The 15,518-nt window shown below is 40.1% G+C and overlaps 1 protein-coding gene across 1 annotated transcript in view; it reads right to left on the minus strand.

The window, feature by feature from the left end:
* ADAMTSL3 (ADAMTS like 3) overlaps positions 1-15,518 on the minus strand; it is a 389,643-nt gene that overhangs the window by 71,408 nt on the left and 302,717 nt on the right. Inside the window, exons 21-22 of the mRNA XM_057543842.1 lie at positions 12,056-13,127; positions 1,618-1,745 (exon numbers count right to left, since the gene is read on the minus strand). Coding sequence (XP_057399825.1) covers positions 1,618-1,745; positions 12,056-13,127 — 1,200 coding nt within the window. The remainder of the gene's footprint in view (positions 1-1,617; positions 1,746-12,055; positions 13,128-15,518) is intronic.

The following is a 15,518-nucleotide window of genomic DNA, read 5'->3' on the forward strand; positions in this document are numbered from 1 at the left end:
ATTCATTCACAGACTTTTATTTTCCTGGATTTTAAGAACCATGTACTTTTACCAGATTCATTTATGAACTCACTCAGGAAACATACTTTGTGCCTGGGCTGGACAATGGGAATATGAAGTTGGGAAAGAACCATTCTTGCCCTCAAGCAACTCATAGACTGGTGGGAGACACCATTATCATTACAGGGTGATGGCTGTTGAGGTAGAGAAAGGTGCTGGTTGCCCAGGTGTCTCTCAGGAGCATGTGGGGGTCAGGGAAGGCCACATTCCTCTACTGCAGAACTATCGCCACGGTTGGTTTCCCTCCTCCACCCCATTAGCAGGTAAGCTCTTGGAGGGAGAGGCCACGTCGTATTTCTTTAATCTGTTTTATCACCAATGCATAGGACATGAAAGAATAACAACATTTTGGTGTTTGGTAACCATGTATTCTGGAGAAGAGAACTTGGGAATGACCATGTTTGGGTGACAAAATGTTCTATTTGCTCCTGGAGTGCTTGGGGCACTGAAATGCTATCCTGAGAATTGAAAAGATAGGAACTCTTGGGCTGGGAAAGGGCTGTCATTGTCCTATGTCCTCTGGCCCCTGAGGACCTTGCACCAGCTCTCCCATGAATCTGAGCTGTTTTGGGATGGACTTATGGGGAAATCTGTGAGCTGCAAGAGAGACTTCTATTCCTCCCAGCAATTCCAGAACCCTGGAACTGAGGTTTTCTGGAAAAGAGCTGATGCTCACAGGAGAGAACAGTCCAGGAGGATCAAGGCACAGAAAATCAAGGCCTGAAGGCCCTACCTTGGGAATGCAGCCAGGAGAGGGACTTAGCATCAAGCCTTACACATTCAAGGAGCTTTTAAAATCAACTGGTCCAACCTCCTCTATTTAGAGAAGTGATGAACTGGCTACATCAATGCTTAGTTGTCTAAATGCTGGGTTGCAATCCCTGATATTGTCTTTCTCCTCACCTTAGTTTATTTGAGCCACAGATACCAGAAACCACAGAGCAGAGAGCTGGAGGATAACTTTCTTATTTTAGTTTTAATCCCAGAACATGAGCCTGACACAAGGAAGCATTGCTTACAACTCTGTCACCTAAAAATGTTCCTTCATAAAAAAAGCACACTTTAATATTAAAGTGACTTTGTCTACATCCTGGGACAATTTACACTAATTTACGATGACAATTTCCTGAAAGTGTTTCTAAGGACTGGGGGGCATGCCATTACGAGGTATACATCAACCTTTAAAGGATATTTACGCTCTTTCGCTGGCTGGTTGCGCTTTAAAAATGAAAAGTCCATACTATCAACACTGCCGATCAAACCCTGTTTCATTAATTCCCAGTTCTTAGAAAGCAAACTCTAGAGCAGCTGTTTTCCAAGTGTGGTCCTCAGGCCAGCAGCACTGGCATAACCTGAGGACATGTCAAATATGCACATTCTCAGACTCCATCCCAAGCCTGCTGTGTCGGAACCTCTGGGAATGGGGTCTAGAGATTTGTGTTTTAACCCCACCCCCCAGTTAGTCTGTTGCATGAAGTGTGAAAACTGCTGCTCCAGAGTTTAATGTTCAAAACAAAACAAAACCCAGGCATTCCAGGTTTCAACAATAGGCATTACCTGCATACAGCACAGAAGAACTTTCCACATCCGAACCGAGATGATTAGCAACAGAACATCCATATATTCCTTGTTCTTTCTTTGTAGGTTTCTGTATCTGTATTTTCCCCATTCCATCCAGAATGACTCTGTAGAACAGTCAGAAAGAGGATGCGCTTGTGTAACACACCGAACTGTTCTAGAACCACAGCAACTCACAGATAATGAAGACAGCAAAATGATTGACCTTGGGCTGGCAAGGATCCCGGAAGATGATGTTGTCAAGCTACCTGCCTATAAGCGGACAACTATATAGACTAGAGGGTGGAAAAGTCCTTCGTCTCGGCTGAAACTTAGTGAAATGGTAGAGCTGGACTGTGCTTGGAGATCCTATCATCCTATCTCACTTTGCATGAGAACAGACTTTTCTGGATGGACTCAATGCTTAATCTACCACGTTTTAAAAAAGACAAACAAGATTGCAAACAAATTGGAAGATTCGTTTAATTTTAAGATTATACATTTCAAGAAAACGCAACTGCAATTTTTGTTGGTACATTACATAGTTTTCTTTCAAGCATGAAAAATACAGTACTGAATACAAATAGTGAGTTTAAATCATCTGATTTTCCCTTTCTTTTATAATTTGTTAGTCATTATTAAAATTTCACTAATGTTGCACCTTACAAATCCACATGAGACATGTGTGTCATTCTCTACAGGAAAATCAAAAGTCCAAGTAAGGTAAACTCTAGGTAAAGTTACAAAAGAAGTATAGCAAGGATTATTAGGCACACACAGTCTCCACGCTACTGTTCCTTAATAGTATGGTTTACTGGGAAAGATGATCTCAAACAGGGATCAGCATTGATTCCCTTGTGTATAGTTCAGAGATACTAAGTGATGCCGTGTCTCCTGCTTCTCTATTTCTCAGTTCTACACATACTGAATTTCACCTGTCTGTCATCATCATTGACCCACACTTTACTGTGTTACAGTTGACTTTAATAGGTACTACTCCTTTGAAAAAGTTAGAAACATTTGCAGTGGGAGTAGCAACTCTGAAGACTAGGGCTGCTTCTAGGCTATAGGATATCTGTATGAATTTGAAAAAAAGTTGACCCTCACCCTTGGCAAATGTAGCCTCAAAGTTCAGGGGTTGGTGAGCAGAGGGTTCCCTTCTGTCCACCTCCTTCCCTTCCTCTGGAGAGACAATGCCTTTCACAGCTTTGTGGGCAATTTGTGAGCTCAGTTTCAGCCAGAGATTTGCCCGTTCAGCTGCGTACCTCTGTGCAAAGTACAAACTGTATACACATGCATGGTGGTCCTGAACATGATTTTGGCTATGGAAGGAAAGGGAGAAATAGAAAATTCCCAAGTGTTCAATGAAATATTAGTTATAAGAGAGTGGAAGAGGTTTTTATAAGAAAAAAAGAAGGAAACAGTAGAAAGGGAGAAGTTAAAGACAGCAAAATCTGTCAATGGTCAATCGAATCTCCTTTATTAATTTTTTTAAAATTCAGGGTTGACCCATTCTACCACTATGAACAGAAAATAAACATTGTGCCATAAATTATTATATTCTGTATCAATTTTCGCTTCATATTACTATTATTTTTTAAAATTTATTTATTTATTTATTTTTGGCTGTGTTGGGTCTTCGTTTCTGTGCGAGGGCTTTCTCTAGTTGCGGCAAGTGGGGGCCACTCCTCATCGCGGTGCGCGGGCCTCTCACTATCGCAGCCTCTCTTGTTGCGGAGCACAGGCTCCAGACGCGCAGGCTCAGTAGTTGTGGCTCACGGGCCTAGTTGCTCCGCGGCATGTGGGATCTTCCCAGACCAGGGCTCGAACCTGTGTCCCCTGCATTGGCAGGCAGACTCTCAACCGCTGTGCCACTAGGGAAGCCCCGCTTCATATTATTTTAACTAGGGTTTCTCTTCTAATTCTATATGAAATAATAAATCTTTTGGTTTATGAGACTAGAGGACCATCCTATATGACTGTCAGTAGAGAATGATTTCACTATTGTTTATATTCTTTCAAATTTCTTCAGAATAAACGTTGAAAACTTAAGAAAATTTCTTCAAATTTTACTTCCTTTTTATTATAGCAGTTTAAAAGTCGTTGAAAATAAAGAACTTAAATTCACTTTCTCCTGAAGTCACAAGTGAGAAAACAGAGATAATGGATTCTACTTTGTTAATGATATGCCTAAAATTGGATAATAAGTTATTAATTTTTTAGTTTTTTTATGAATGAGGACAAAATCCTCATTTCTAAATCTGTCATGCTTAAATTATGCTTATTTGAGTCCTCAAAGGATTATGTCCAGTCTTATGACTGTCACTCCTATAAACTTATTTTTATCCAAGTGACATAACCTCCAGAAATACATAATTTTGAAACTCTCTTCAGACTGGCTTCCATTATTATAGCTCATAATAATAAATAAAGAACATCTGTAAGTTTCATTTTCCAATGTTTACAATACCCAATCTCCTAAAGAACTTATGGGCTAACTGTATTGTGTTTCCTGAAAATAATTTGTTTAGTGAATAAGAACATTTTAAAAATAAGTTTATGGTGTTATTTAGAATGCCAGAGATCTATATCATATGTAACATTTAATCAATGTTACACTTTCTGTGTGTCAATATTTTCCCACACAAAGGTTTTAAAAATTATATTAAAATGTTTAAAAACTAAAAAAAATTAAAAATAAATAAAAAAGACAAACGAGCAAACCTTAATTTGCCGGTTGTTAAGCCCTCATTTTCTGCCCCGATCCTTCTTAACAAACTGCAGACGTGGACTTTTCATTTCAGATTTTCACGCTGGAAGTGAGTGGACCTTTAGCTACTGCTGCCTGGCAATGGTTATTATCTCACTATCACGGTATGAAAAAGTCAGTGGAGGTAACAAAGCTCAAGCTGCATTATATTGGATTTTGACCATGCTGTTAAGAATCAGGACTACACTGTGTGAGTTCCTTATGGCCTCCCAATATTATACCTGCATGTAAATACCACTTGATATTCACAAACACCTGCATGTAAATACCACTTGGAGAATCAGAGTTGGTCAGGTGTATCCTCACAGGTGACATAAGTATTCAGGGAATGAGAAAGAGTACTTGTTCTGCTTTAATTTTATTTTAATTTTTTCTTAATGACTTGAAGTTGCTAATAGGTTGTCTGGATCAGTGGTCCATATACTATTTTTTTCCCTGCCCCTTCGCACTTTACAGATCTTAGCAATATGGACTGTTCTGATCACTAAATACTATGTTTCTTCATGAACTGAACGGGGCCACTTCATTTCCTGTCACTTCATGTTGCTCGCTCATCCTATGCTCCAGCCATAATGAACCTCTAACAGGTTCCAGGACATTCCATGATCTGTCATCACCCCGAGCTTTTGCATACGTTGTTCACTTTACTTGGAATGCCCTTCCCCACTCCAGGCAAACTCTGACTTACCCACTGAGTCCTGGAGCCAATGTAATTTCCCCGGTAAAGCTTTCCCCAATACTCCTAGAGTTATCTTCTGCCCCCTCTGGGCTCCTTCTGCTCTGGTTCATATATTTAAAAAGATATTTATAAAATATCTTTTTATTTCCACCAGACTGTGATCTTGTCAAGAGCAGGGACCAAATCTTATTCACAGCTGTGCATTTTCTATGCTTAGCACAGTGCCTTGTATACAGCAAGTTTTCAAAAACATGCAATGACTAAATGCATGAATGATTACAACAGAACAGAATAATGGTAGAGAATAAATGTACTAAGAGGATGCAAGCCCCCCTGCAACCCACAAATGAAATATACAAGGGTGGGCAGAAACCAAAACAGCTGAATTGCCCAGAACAAAAACAGGAATATGGCAGACCTAGCTATTACTAGGGCTAGACCTGCACTGTCAAATCCCTACTAAGGAATAGTTGATTAAGAACACAAGTATAACTAATAACTCTACTTGACAAGTGTTTATACACTAAAATGTTTTCTTAAATTATTTCGTACATACGTTTGTATGACTCAGCACTTCTCAGATGATTCCTTGGTTTTCTTGGCCTCAGTTTTACAGCACAGTGAGAAATCACTGAGATTAGAAATAGTCCAGCGCATGTGAACCTTCCTGCCAGGTGGTGCCACCCAGTATCCAGCCTGGACCGTCCGTGGGCTGAAAGTTCTTTAACGAACCTGATCTTGGCCTTTGCTGCATAACCTTATTCTTAACTTGAAGTAACAACAAGGCTGATCTTTCCACAGACATCATCCCTAGTGAATCCACCCCCAGCCTTCCCTTCCTAGCTGAGATTTCTTACTCAGCTGGCGACCAAACGTACTCCACGCCCACGCTGTTTCCTCTTACTGGAGACAGGCTCTCAGAAGCATAATTCCATTTCAGAATTACTTCAGTTGAGAAGATTTGTGAAATTCAGAAAAACATATCTAAGGGTGAGAACCTTTGTTGAGTAAAGGAATTTAAACATAAGTTGAAAAAATTAATTAGGTAAATTTGAGAAAAAAAATGGAAATAAAAATAGATCTTTTAAAAATTCCCTTAAAACGTTAAAAACAAAAACTCTTAAGAGCCATATAGGATTGTTTCTATATCAAATGGTTGATCCTCAGAGTATGCAGAAACACATCTGAGTGGGATGTCAGAACCTTAATAGGATTTCCAGGAGTCTCAGCCTCAGAAACGAATGTTAATTAGGATTTCCAGGAGTCTCAGCCTCAGAAACGAATGTTAATTCCATTTGAACAAGTCAAACAATCTAAAATCAACTCAATTCAACAAACATTGACTTAAACTGACCGTGCTCTACTACATCCCTGTAGTACTTTATGGCCACAAGTCAACTGATCAACCTTCTCAGCCTCTGTTTCTTTATCATTTCTGAAGTAAAACTGTTGAGCCGTCCTCAAAGGGTAGTCCATGGACACCAGGGGTCCGTGAGCTCAAAACTATCCTCATAATAGTAAATACTAAGCCATTATTTGCATTTTTCACTGTGTTGACATTTGCACTCATAGTAAAAGCAGTGGTGGGTAAAACCATTGGTACCTGAACTGGAACCAAGGCAGTGGCACCAAAGGGTACCAGTAGTCACTGAATTCTTGGTACCACACACTTGCAGTAAAAACAAAAATGCCAGTTTCCCTTAAGAATGTCCTTAATGAAGCAGTAGAACTTATTAATTTTACTATAACTGGACCCTTGAGTGTAAGTTATTAAATATTCTGTACGACAAAATGGGAAATACAAAGCACTTCTGCTGCATGCCCAAGTGTGTTGGTGTGATTGTGTGAACTGCTAGCTGAACTAGCTGCTTTTTCACGGCATACCACTTTACTTGCAAGAATGACTGACAGACAAACCATGATTATTTGGACTTGGGTATTTGGAAGATAATTTTTTAAATGAACAAAAACGAGCTGGCCAATTCAAGGAAAATAACTGACAGTATTTGTTGCCAATGATAAAATTCGAGCTTTCAAGGGGAAATTAGAATTTTGGAAAATCAGTAACCTTCATTGTGAGTTTGACTGCTTTCGAAAACTCAAAGACTCTTCTGAAAAGCTGGGTAGTAATATTAAAGAATATACGTCTTTTTTGTACTGTATAATGAAATGTGTCAACATTTGGAAGATGCATATAACTCAGTCAGTCAGTATTTTCCAAATGACCAATGTATGATGTTATAAAATCTAGTATAGTTAAAAGATCCATTCAAAGAGCAAGAGAAACCAATAGATTTCATTGTAACAGAGTACCAAAATCTCATTAATATGGTTTTAGATTCCACGTTCCAGCTAACCTTTAAGAAACTACCACTTGTCTAGTTTTAGTGTAGCATTAAAAAAGAATAGCCACAATTACCTGAAAGGGCTATGAAAATATTCCTTCTCTTTCCAACTGACATATCTGTATGAAGCCAAATTCTCTCTATAAACGTCAATAAAAACAACATATCTTTTTTTTTTTTTAACATCTCTATTGGAGTATAATGGCTTTACAATGGTGTGTTAGTTTCACTGTATAACAAAGTGAATCAGCTATACATAAACATATATCCCCATATCTCCTCCCTCTTGCGTCGCCCTCCCACCCTCCCTATCCCAACCCTCTAGGTGGACACAAAGCACCGAGCTGAGATGTTAAAAAAAAAAAAAAAAAAATCATTTGTATTCAGAACAAAAGAAATATTGTATGCAAAGAAAAACCAAAAATGCAAATTAAGGAAAATATCCATTGTGCTGGCTTTTTCTGATAATCCACTTGCACATGTTTAAAAAAAAAATAGCACACCTAAGGAAAAAGAGAAAGCCAACAGAATATTTCAGGGAAATAAAATTTTCAAGTGAAGAAACCAAAGAAAAAGAGGTTTTAGGGCTTCCCTGGTGGCCGCAGTGGTTAAGAATCTGCCTGCCAGTGCAGGGGACACGGGTTCGAGCCCTGGTCTGGGAAGATCCCACATGCCGCGGAGCAACTTGAGCCCGTGAGCCACAGCTACTGAGCCTGCGCGTCTGGAGCCTGTGCTCCGCAACGGGAGAGGCCGCGACAGTGAGAGGCCCGCGCACCGCGATGAAGAGTGGCCCCCGCTTGCCGCAACTGGAGAAAGTCCTCGCACAGAAACGAAGACCCAACACAGCCAAAAATAAATAAATAAATAAATTTATAAAAAAAACCCAAAAACAGGTTTTAAATCTGTATTTGCACTTGGACTTGAAAGATCTCAGTGTCAGGAATAATAGGGTGTAGCTTCTTTTTTTTAATTGAAGTATAGTTGATTTACCATAGTATATTAGTTTCATAACTTCTTTTCAACTATGGGAAAAACCACCAGGAAATCCCATGTGAGGTGATAGATCCCCATCTTACTAATTCTAAAGGGGAACCTTATGACACCCCAAAGGCATGGAAATGCCCCAGAAGTGCTCACATGCACACACACCGTCATACTAGTCACACTTTACTAGAGACTCTCCTAGAATATATGCGTTTTTTAGAAATCGCCTTGTTTCCCTTTCGTTAACTCGGGCTGTAGGAATGAAAGGTGAAGCTAGTGTAATGTCATGATGCATTTGTTTGTAGCCTTCTTATACCCCAATCTTACGGAAAAATGGTCTGAGAAGGGAAAGAAAATCATTAATTTTTTTGTTTCCATTTCTAATTTATGCCCCCAACTGTTTCTCAAATGGGTGTGAAGTCAGAATGATCCTGGTTACTTGACCAGCTGGGAACTAAATTATGAAATTATCCTTTGAAAATTAAAAAAACAATGTAAAACAATGCCATTATCAGTAATTTTTAAAATACTGCTTTTCAAAAATTATGTTATTTATGTGAACATGAATTGGGCTTATTACTTATTTCTAAATGGATTAATAAACAGCTCTTTTAAATGTTTCATGGTTTTAATTTCTAACATCACTAGATATAACTCACATTACCAAAAGCTCTTCGGGCTTTTCATCATTTTTTTAAGTTTAAAGGGGTCCTAAGACCAAAAGATTGGAGAACTGCTAAGTTAGTTGATCTGGAAGGTTAATTCCACTTCAAAAACTTCATTATACTCTTGTGTTCAGCGTTCCAGGCAAAACAATAAAAAATTAGATTTGTTCTATCTTTTCATTCTAAGACATAGCCTAACAATTTAATATAAAATTTGAATTTTACCTACATTTCTTTTAATGTTTCACATATTAGGTGATGCATAAAAAAAAAGGCATGATAAAAATAAAACTTGCATTTTTAAAGTAACTTATGGTTTGCAAAACAATTTAACATCTGGTGTTTTGTGTCTCTCAACAATCCCTAGAGGCAGATAAGGTGCAGCTTGAGCTCTTAAACTCAAATTGAAAGAAAGCAAAAGGTCTATAACCCTATGTGTACCAACAGCAAGATTTGGAGACAGTAAAGAACAGAAAAGCGAATTAATATTTCTGTTATCCCCTGTTATTTTGTGTAAAATGAATGAAATGTGATATTTTTGCACTGATATGGATAACTATCACAATAAAATAAGGTGACTTAATATTGTGTTTCGAACATCTCAAAAAACTTTGATCCTTATCATCTTATTTTTGGATTTTGTGACATGAAAAACTGCATGATATAGAAAATTACTTCAGATTCTCAATCTTTCTACCAAAGCTATTATTTGTGTGATCTTCAAACATCACTGGCAGTGTTCAGGAGATAAGGTCCCTGGTTCTGATTGGCCATGAATTAGTCATGAAAGTCTGTTTTTCAACGACCTTATCAGAAAAGTATTAACCCCTACCCTGCCAAACTCATGGGGCTGGTGTGAGTTCAAATGAGATACCACATCTCCTAGATATGGAAGATTCTGATTTACAGTTCCTACACAATGTAAGATTACTGTAAGTATGCTTTTTTAATGGCCTTATGTTGATTTTATTTTTAAATGTTAAGTGACCTGCAAAGAGAGTCTGTACATGCTTAAATTCAATCTTAACGGTAACCAGTCTTGTATCACACCAACGTGATAGTGATTGGGACAGTACGATTTCATTTTGAGAATTCCCATGCACATGTGAAAACCATACCCTGACTTTTTTTTTTTTGTTCATTTTAAAATTCCTTTAATTGACAGGTGATTGTATGGAATACATACAGTAGCAACGCATTTTAGAGTATATAATGTAAGTAGAAGTAAAATGTATGATAAAAAATAGCACATGAGAGAGGGGAAAAGGAAGTATAATACTATTAAGTTTTTTTGTTTTGAGACACATTTTATAAATTGAACTGTAATTATCAGGCAATAAAATTCACTAACTTTAAGTGTACAATTTGATTTCTGACACATGTATACATTCGTGTAGCCACCACCACAAACAAGATAGATAACATTTCTATAACCTCAAAAAGTTTCCTTTGCTCCCTTTCAGTCAAGTCCCCTCCCCCAAAACCTTAGGACTATGACAACCATTGACCTTCTTTCTATCACTGTAATTTTGTCTTTGCTACAAGTTCATATAAATGGAATTATTATAAAGTATGTAGTCTTTTATGCTTGGTTTCTTTCACTTAACATAACGGTTTTGATATTCATCCATATTGATGTATATATCCGTACCTCCTTCCTTATCTATGATGAGCATTTGCCATCTTATGGACATACCATAATTTGTTTACAAAGCCATCAGTTGATGGGCATTTGGCCTATTTCCAGTTTGGGGCTATTATGAATAAGGCTGTTAGAAACATTCAAGTATGCATTTATTTGATATGCTGCTTTCCATCCTTTTACTCTTAACCTATCTGTGTTTTTACATTTGAAGTGCACTTCTTGTTGACAACCTATATTTTAGTTGTTGCTTTGTTATCATCTGACAATCTCTGGCTTTTAGTTGGAGCTTTTGGATTATTTATATTTAATGTATAATCTTATACTTTACATAATATATACATAAATAGAAGAACACCTTGACAAACTATCAAAAATTATTCAACAATCCACAAAATAACCAAACAGAACTTCTAAAAATTATATATGTGGTCACTGAAATGGAAAACTAAGTGGGTGGGCTAATATCCACCTAGTTTTTTACAGTGCTGAAGAGACGAGTAGCAAACTAGAAAATGAAAGAGGCAATATGAAAGAGAGGTTAAAATACAGGGAAGATTGAGACAGAGAAATTCTCACATACATTTATTTGGAGTTCTAGAAAGAAAGAAGAAAAAGCTATATTCAAAAAAGAAAATGGGCTGAGAATTTTCCAGAACTGATAAAATATATGTATCCTCAGGACAGAAAGTGCAACACATTTCAAGCAAGATAAATAAAACAAGACACTCATGTAGATTTATCATCATAAAACTGCAGAGCACCAAAGATAAGAATAAATTTTGAAAGATAAACAGAGAAAAAGGACATATTACCTACCAATGAATAATAATTACATTGGCAACACACTTTTCGACAACAAAAATGGAAGCCAGAAAACAATCTTATCTATAATAGGCTGAGAAGAAAGTAACTGTTCTCCTAGAACTGGTAGCCACTTAGCCCTCCACTTTAAAATGATGGTGAAGTAAAGACTACTTTGATTTTCTTTCTTTTTTTTTTTAAATAGATCTTTATTGGAGTATAATTGCTTCACAATATTCTGTTAGTTTCTGTGGTACACCAAAGTGAATCAGCCATATGCATACACATGTCCCCATATCCCCTCCCACCCTCCCTATCCCACCCTTCTAGGTGGTCGCAAAGCACTGAGCTGATCTCCCTGTGCTATGCTGCTGCTTCCCACTAGCTATTTTACATTCCATACCCTAACATTTTTGATTTTCTTTCCTAAAGAATCCTGTTGGAAACACATTCTTAGGAGAAGGGATTTGAAAATATTTTCAAGAAAGCCGGGAGAAGAACCATTAAGACGGTATTACAGAGGAAACACTGTATTCTTATTTTACTTACTTTTTGGAGGGTCGTAACAATGCTCCATCCTTGGTCCATGTATATGTGGCCTCACCGGGGGTAACAAGCTCACACAGTATATTGATGACCTCCGTCCTTCTTGTAATGTAGACTGTATTTCCAATCCTTGAATTTACTGTTTTATTAAAAGAAATTGAGGTGGGCTGGCTTTGCCTCAAGAGAACAGGTCCCTTTGGCTTGAATGTCAGCTTGCCTGAGTTTTTCGAATTTGAGCTCTGGGGCACACTTCCCGTTTCCCCCCGTAGGTGAGCCGCAGGAGGCGCCTCTCCCAGGATGCCGGTCCACTGCACGTGTGCGGACTGCGCCTTCGCTAATTCGGCCACCAGCTGATGTATCACCTGGGACGCAAGGTCATCACTGACCTCTCCGGTCTCCATGAGCTGACTCATGTTCCTTATCAGTTCATCAAACTGGGCGGTATCCATGCTGTAGGCTCCCTGTTTAACTGCGGATTCAAACTGCTTTTTCTCAAACTCCCAGGAGTTGGCGTTTCCTGCAGAATGGCTGCAGTGACCCAACAGAGCTCTTAAGAGAGGCTGGTGATGGATTTGGCCATCGTCCAAATAAAGCTCATTTTTGTTACTCCACTTCTGCCTCATCTTATGCCATGTGGCTCCCAAATTATTGGCTTCGTTGTGGTCCATCCCAGGATATTCCCCTGTGTGCCCTCTGAGGGCTGGGGGTGCAATGAGCCGGTTGTCAGTGCCAATGAGCTTGAGCACCACTGTCTCTTGGGCAGAGCCTGCAATGCACCGGTACATGCCGATGTCGGGGGCTGCAAGGCTGTGGATTTTTAGTGAGCCTGACTTGGTGATGCCGAGTCGTTTGGAGTTCTGCAGACAACGGCCATCCTTCTCCCACTGGATCAGAGATTTCTGGAATCGTCGCACTGGGCATTTAATAATCACAGATGTGTTGGGCAGCAAATAGGCTCTGCTCCCGACGGTCAGGTTAAGGCGCTTCTCTTCCCTTGTCTGAATGTAGACTCTCTGGACACCAAGGATCTGAGGACCCTGCTTGCCAAGGTTGGTCTTCATCTCTGGTTGCATTTCTGTAGGAAAAAAAAAAAGAAAGAAAAGAAAACACAAATATCTCAATAATGAAAACTTTTTGACTGTAATCTTCCAAGGCTGGCACAAGTCAACAAATTCTTTTTTCCTCTTTTAAAACATTTGAGAACTAAAACATAAGGAATGAGATATATCTATCTATCTATCTATATATATTATACATCCTTAGATGGGGGTAAATTTCACAACTATCTGGTACTTTAGCAGCAAAGAATGCACGTTTGAATGAATTGCACGGAAGCATGTAAATTATTTTACAAAGCTCTGCTTTGGGGAGGCATGAGGGTAAGTGGTTAAATGTTTCCATCAGTAAGGGGATGTCTGATATGTGGGGCCTCCACCACCTAGGGGAGGAGGCCCTTGAGAATCTAGTATGGCTTGGCCAGGGGTACCCCAAATCTGAGGGAGGCAGTGATTGGGGAGATGAGTGAATGCGTTTGAAGGATCTGAAAAGGAGGATGAAGCTGGCCAACTGCAGCAGATAACCCAAGCAGGTCAGTTAAACCAGCATGGGGGCCTAAAGAAGCGAGTGATCAAAGAAGAAAAGATAGGACAGGCACTTGGAAGCCAGGTGAATCTGAGTTTGAATCTTAGCACTGCCATTTGCACAAGTCATTTAATCTCTCTGAGCCTCAGTTTTCTCACTCATAAAATGTGGGTAATGTTAGCAGCTTCGTCAGAGGAATGTGACAGGTTAGAGCATTTATATCAAGTGCACAGCACATTAGCGGGCACTTAAAAGCTCTCATATATGACTATTGTCAGCGGACAAAGGCAGGTCCAGCCAGCAAAAAACAGGGCAAGCTGAGACGGATCAAGGGTCGGCTGACTCTTGCTTGTTCCTGGGCATTGGCTGCAGTTAATGGGCTAAGGCCAAAGAGGACACTCCTCAGATCCCATCCCCCAAGAGCAGTGGCTCTCCCCCTCTGTCCACCTGCGGGAAGGAAGGCCTCAATGCGTCCTAGGGTGATTCTGAAGTGAGTAGGGAGGCTTGATGCAGGTGGGAGACGGATTCCTCTTTGAAGATGTACTTAGGTCTATGGGCAGATGGTGGAGCGTGGGCTAGAGGGCCTGGAAGGTGGAAGTGACAGAAGAGAGACTGCATCCACAGAAATGGCACTGTGGGATTCAGGTCATGAGATGGGGTTGGGGGGAGGGTGGGACTCAGAACCTTGGAGGACCCCGGTTACGGCTCCTCCTGGTTGTAGCACTGGCAGGGATACGCTGGGAGGAGAACCAGATTGAGACTCCGCTTAGATGGACTTCTCCGGCCCTGGGCACGAACTAGAGTGTGTTCACCAGTACCCTGGTTTGCCAGAATAACTCCTGGACTCCTCTCGGGTGGCTCATGATCCCTTTAGAGTCTGCCTGCCTGCTGGGGTGTGGTGGTGCCCGTACGTTCAGAAAAGCAACAGGGTTGGGTGCATAACAACAGGGTTGTGGTAGAGAATGTTCTAAGTGACGGACAGGCATAATGAGTTTGCATGCAAATTCCACAGAGATGCAATTAATAGGCCAGGCCCCTGTCCACGGTTCTGCCTGTGAATGCTCCCCTCGGCTCATCTCTAAGTGGAGCCGGGTGGCCTGTCATGCATACACCTTTCCCTAGTGGGACGCAGACCCTTCACAGAAGATGTCAAGCTCCCCTCAGCCAGTTAAAGCATACAGATTTTCTTTCGGTTGGCAATACAGAGTTTTGGACTTACTGCTGTTCAACAGTGATCAAAAGCAGAAGGAGGATTCCTGGTAAATTTACGGTTCATCTATTATTACAGGCAGAGGTGCTATGCCAAATACTTAACAATCTGCATGGCGAGGGTGCAGTCAACCAGAGCAGACGGCGGCTGTAGCAGTGGACCAGGTCTTTGCAGTGTCCCCTCTCCCAACATTGGTACACTATGAGGAGGTCAGACGGCTCCTGGCAGGAGGGTCCCAGCAGCTGGGAGACAGTCGTGGGGTTCAGGCAGAGGCTACTTACTAACCATTTGGGAAGTATTTCCCTACTTTAACAACCAGTCACAACTCTGGTGTGTAGAGTTTCAATATCAACTCTGACTATAGGCAGTGGCTCTCAAACTTTGCTGTGCATTCGAAACACCTGCTATTATTGTTTTTTAATCTCAATACCCTGGGTCCCACCTCCAGAAATTCTGACTTATGGGGAACAGCCTGGGCATCAGACTTTGTAAAAGCTCCCCAGGTGACTGAGATGGGCAGCAAAGGTTGAGAACCACTGCCCCAAAGCGTCCCACTGCATTAACTCAAAGGCAATCTGATGGGATACTACTGGTGAAGAGGGAAGGGAAAATCAGAAAGAGCATCTGTGTTTTCTGTGCAAACCCTGCCAAAGTCTTTATAACTTGCAGTGTCCT

The sequence above is a fragment of the Balaenoptera acutorostrata genome, chromosome 3 (genome assembly GCF_949987535.1).
Source record: "Balaenoptera acutorostrata chromosome 3, mBalAcu1.1, whole genome shotgun sequence".
In the NCBI taxonomy this organism is placed as follows: Eukaryota; Metazoa; Chordata; class Mammalia; order Artiodactyla; family Balaenopteridae; genus Balaenoptera; species Balaenoptera acutorostrata.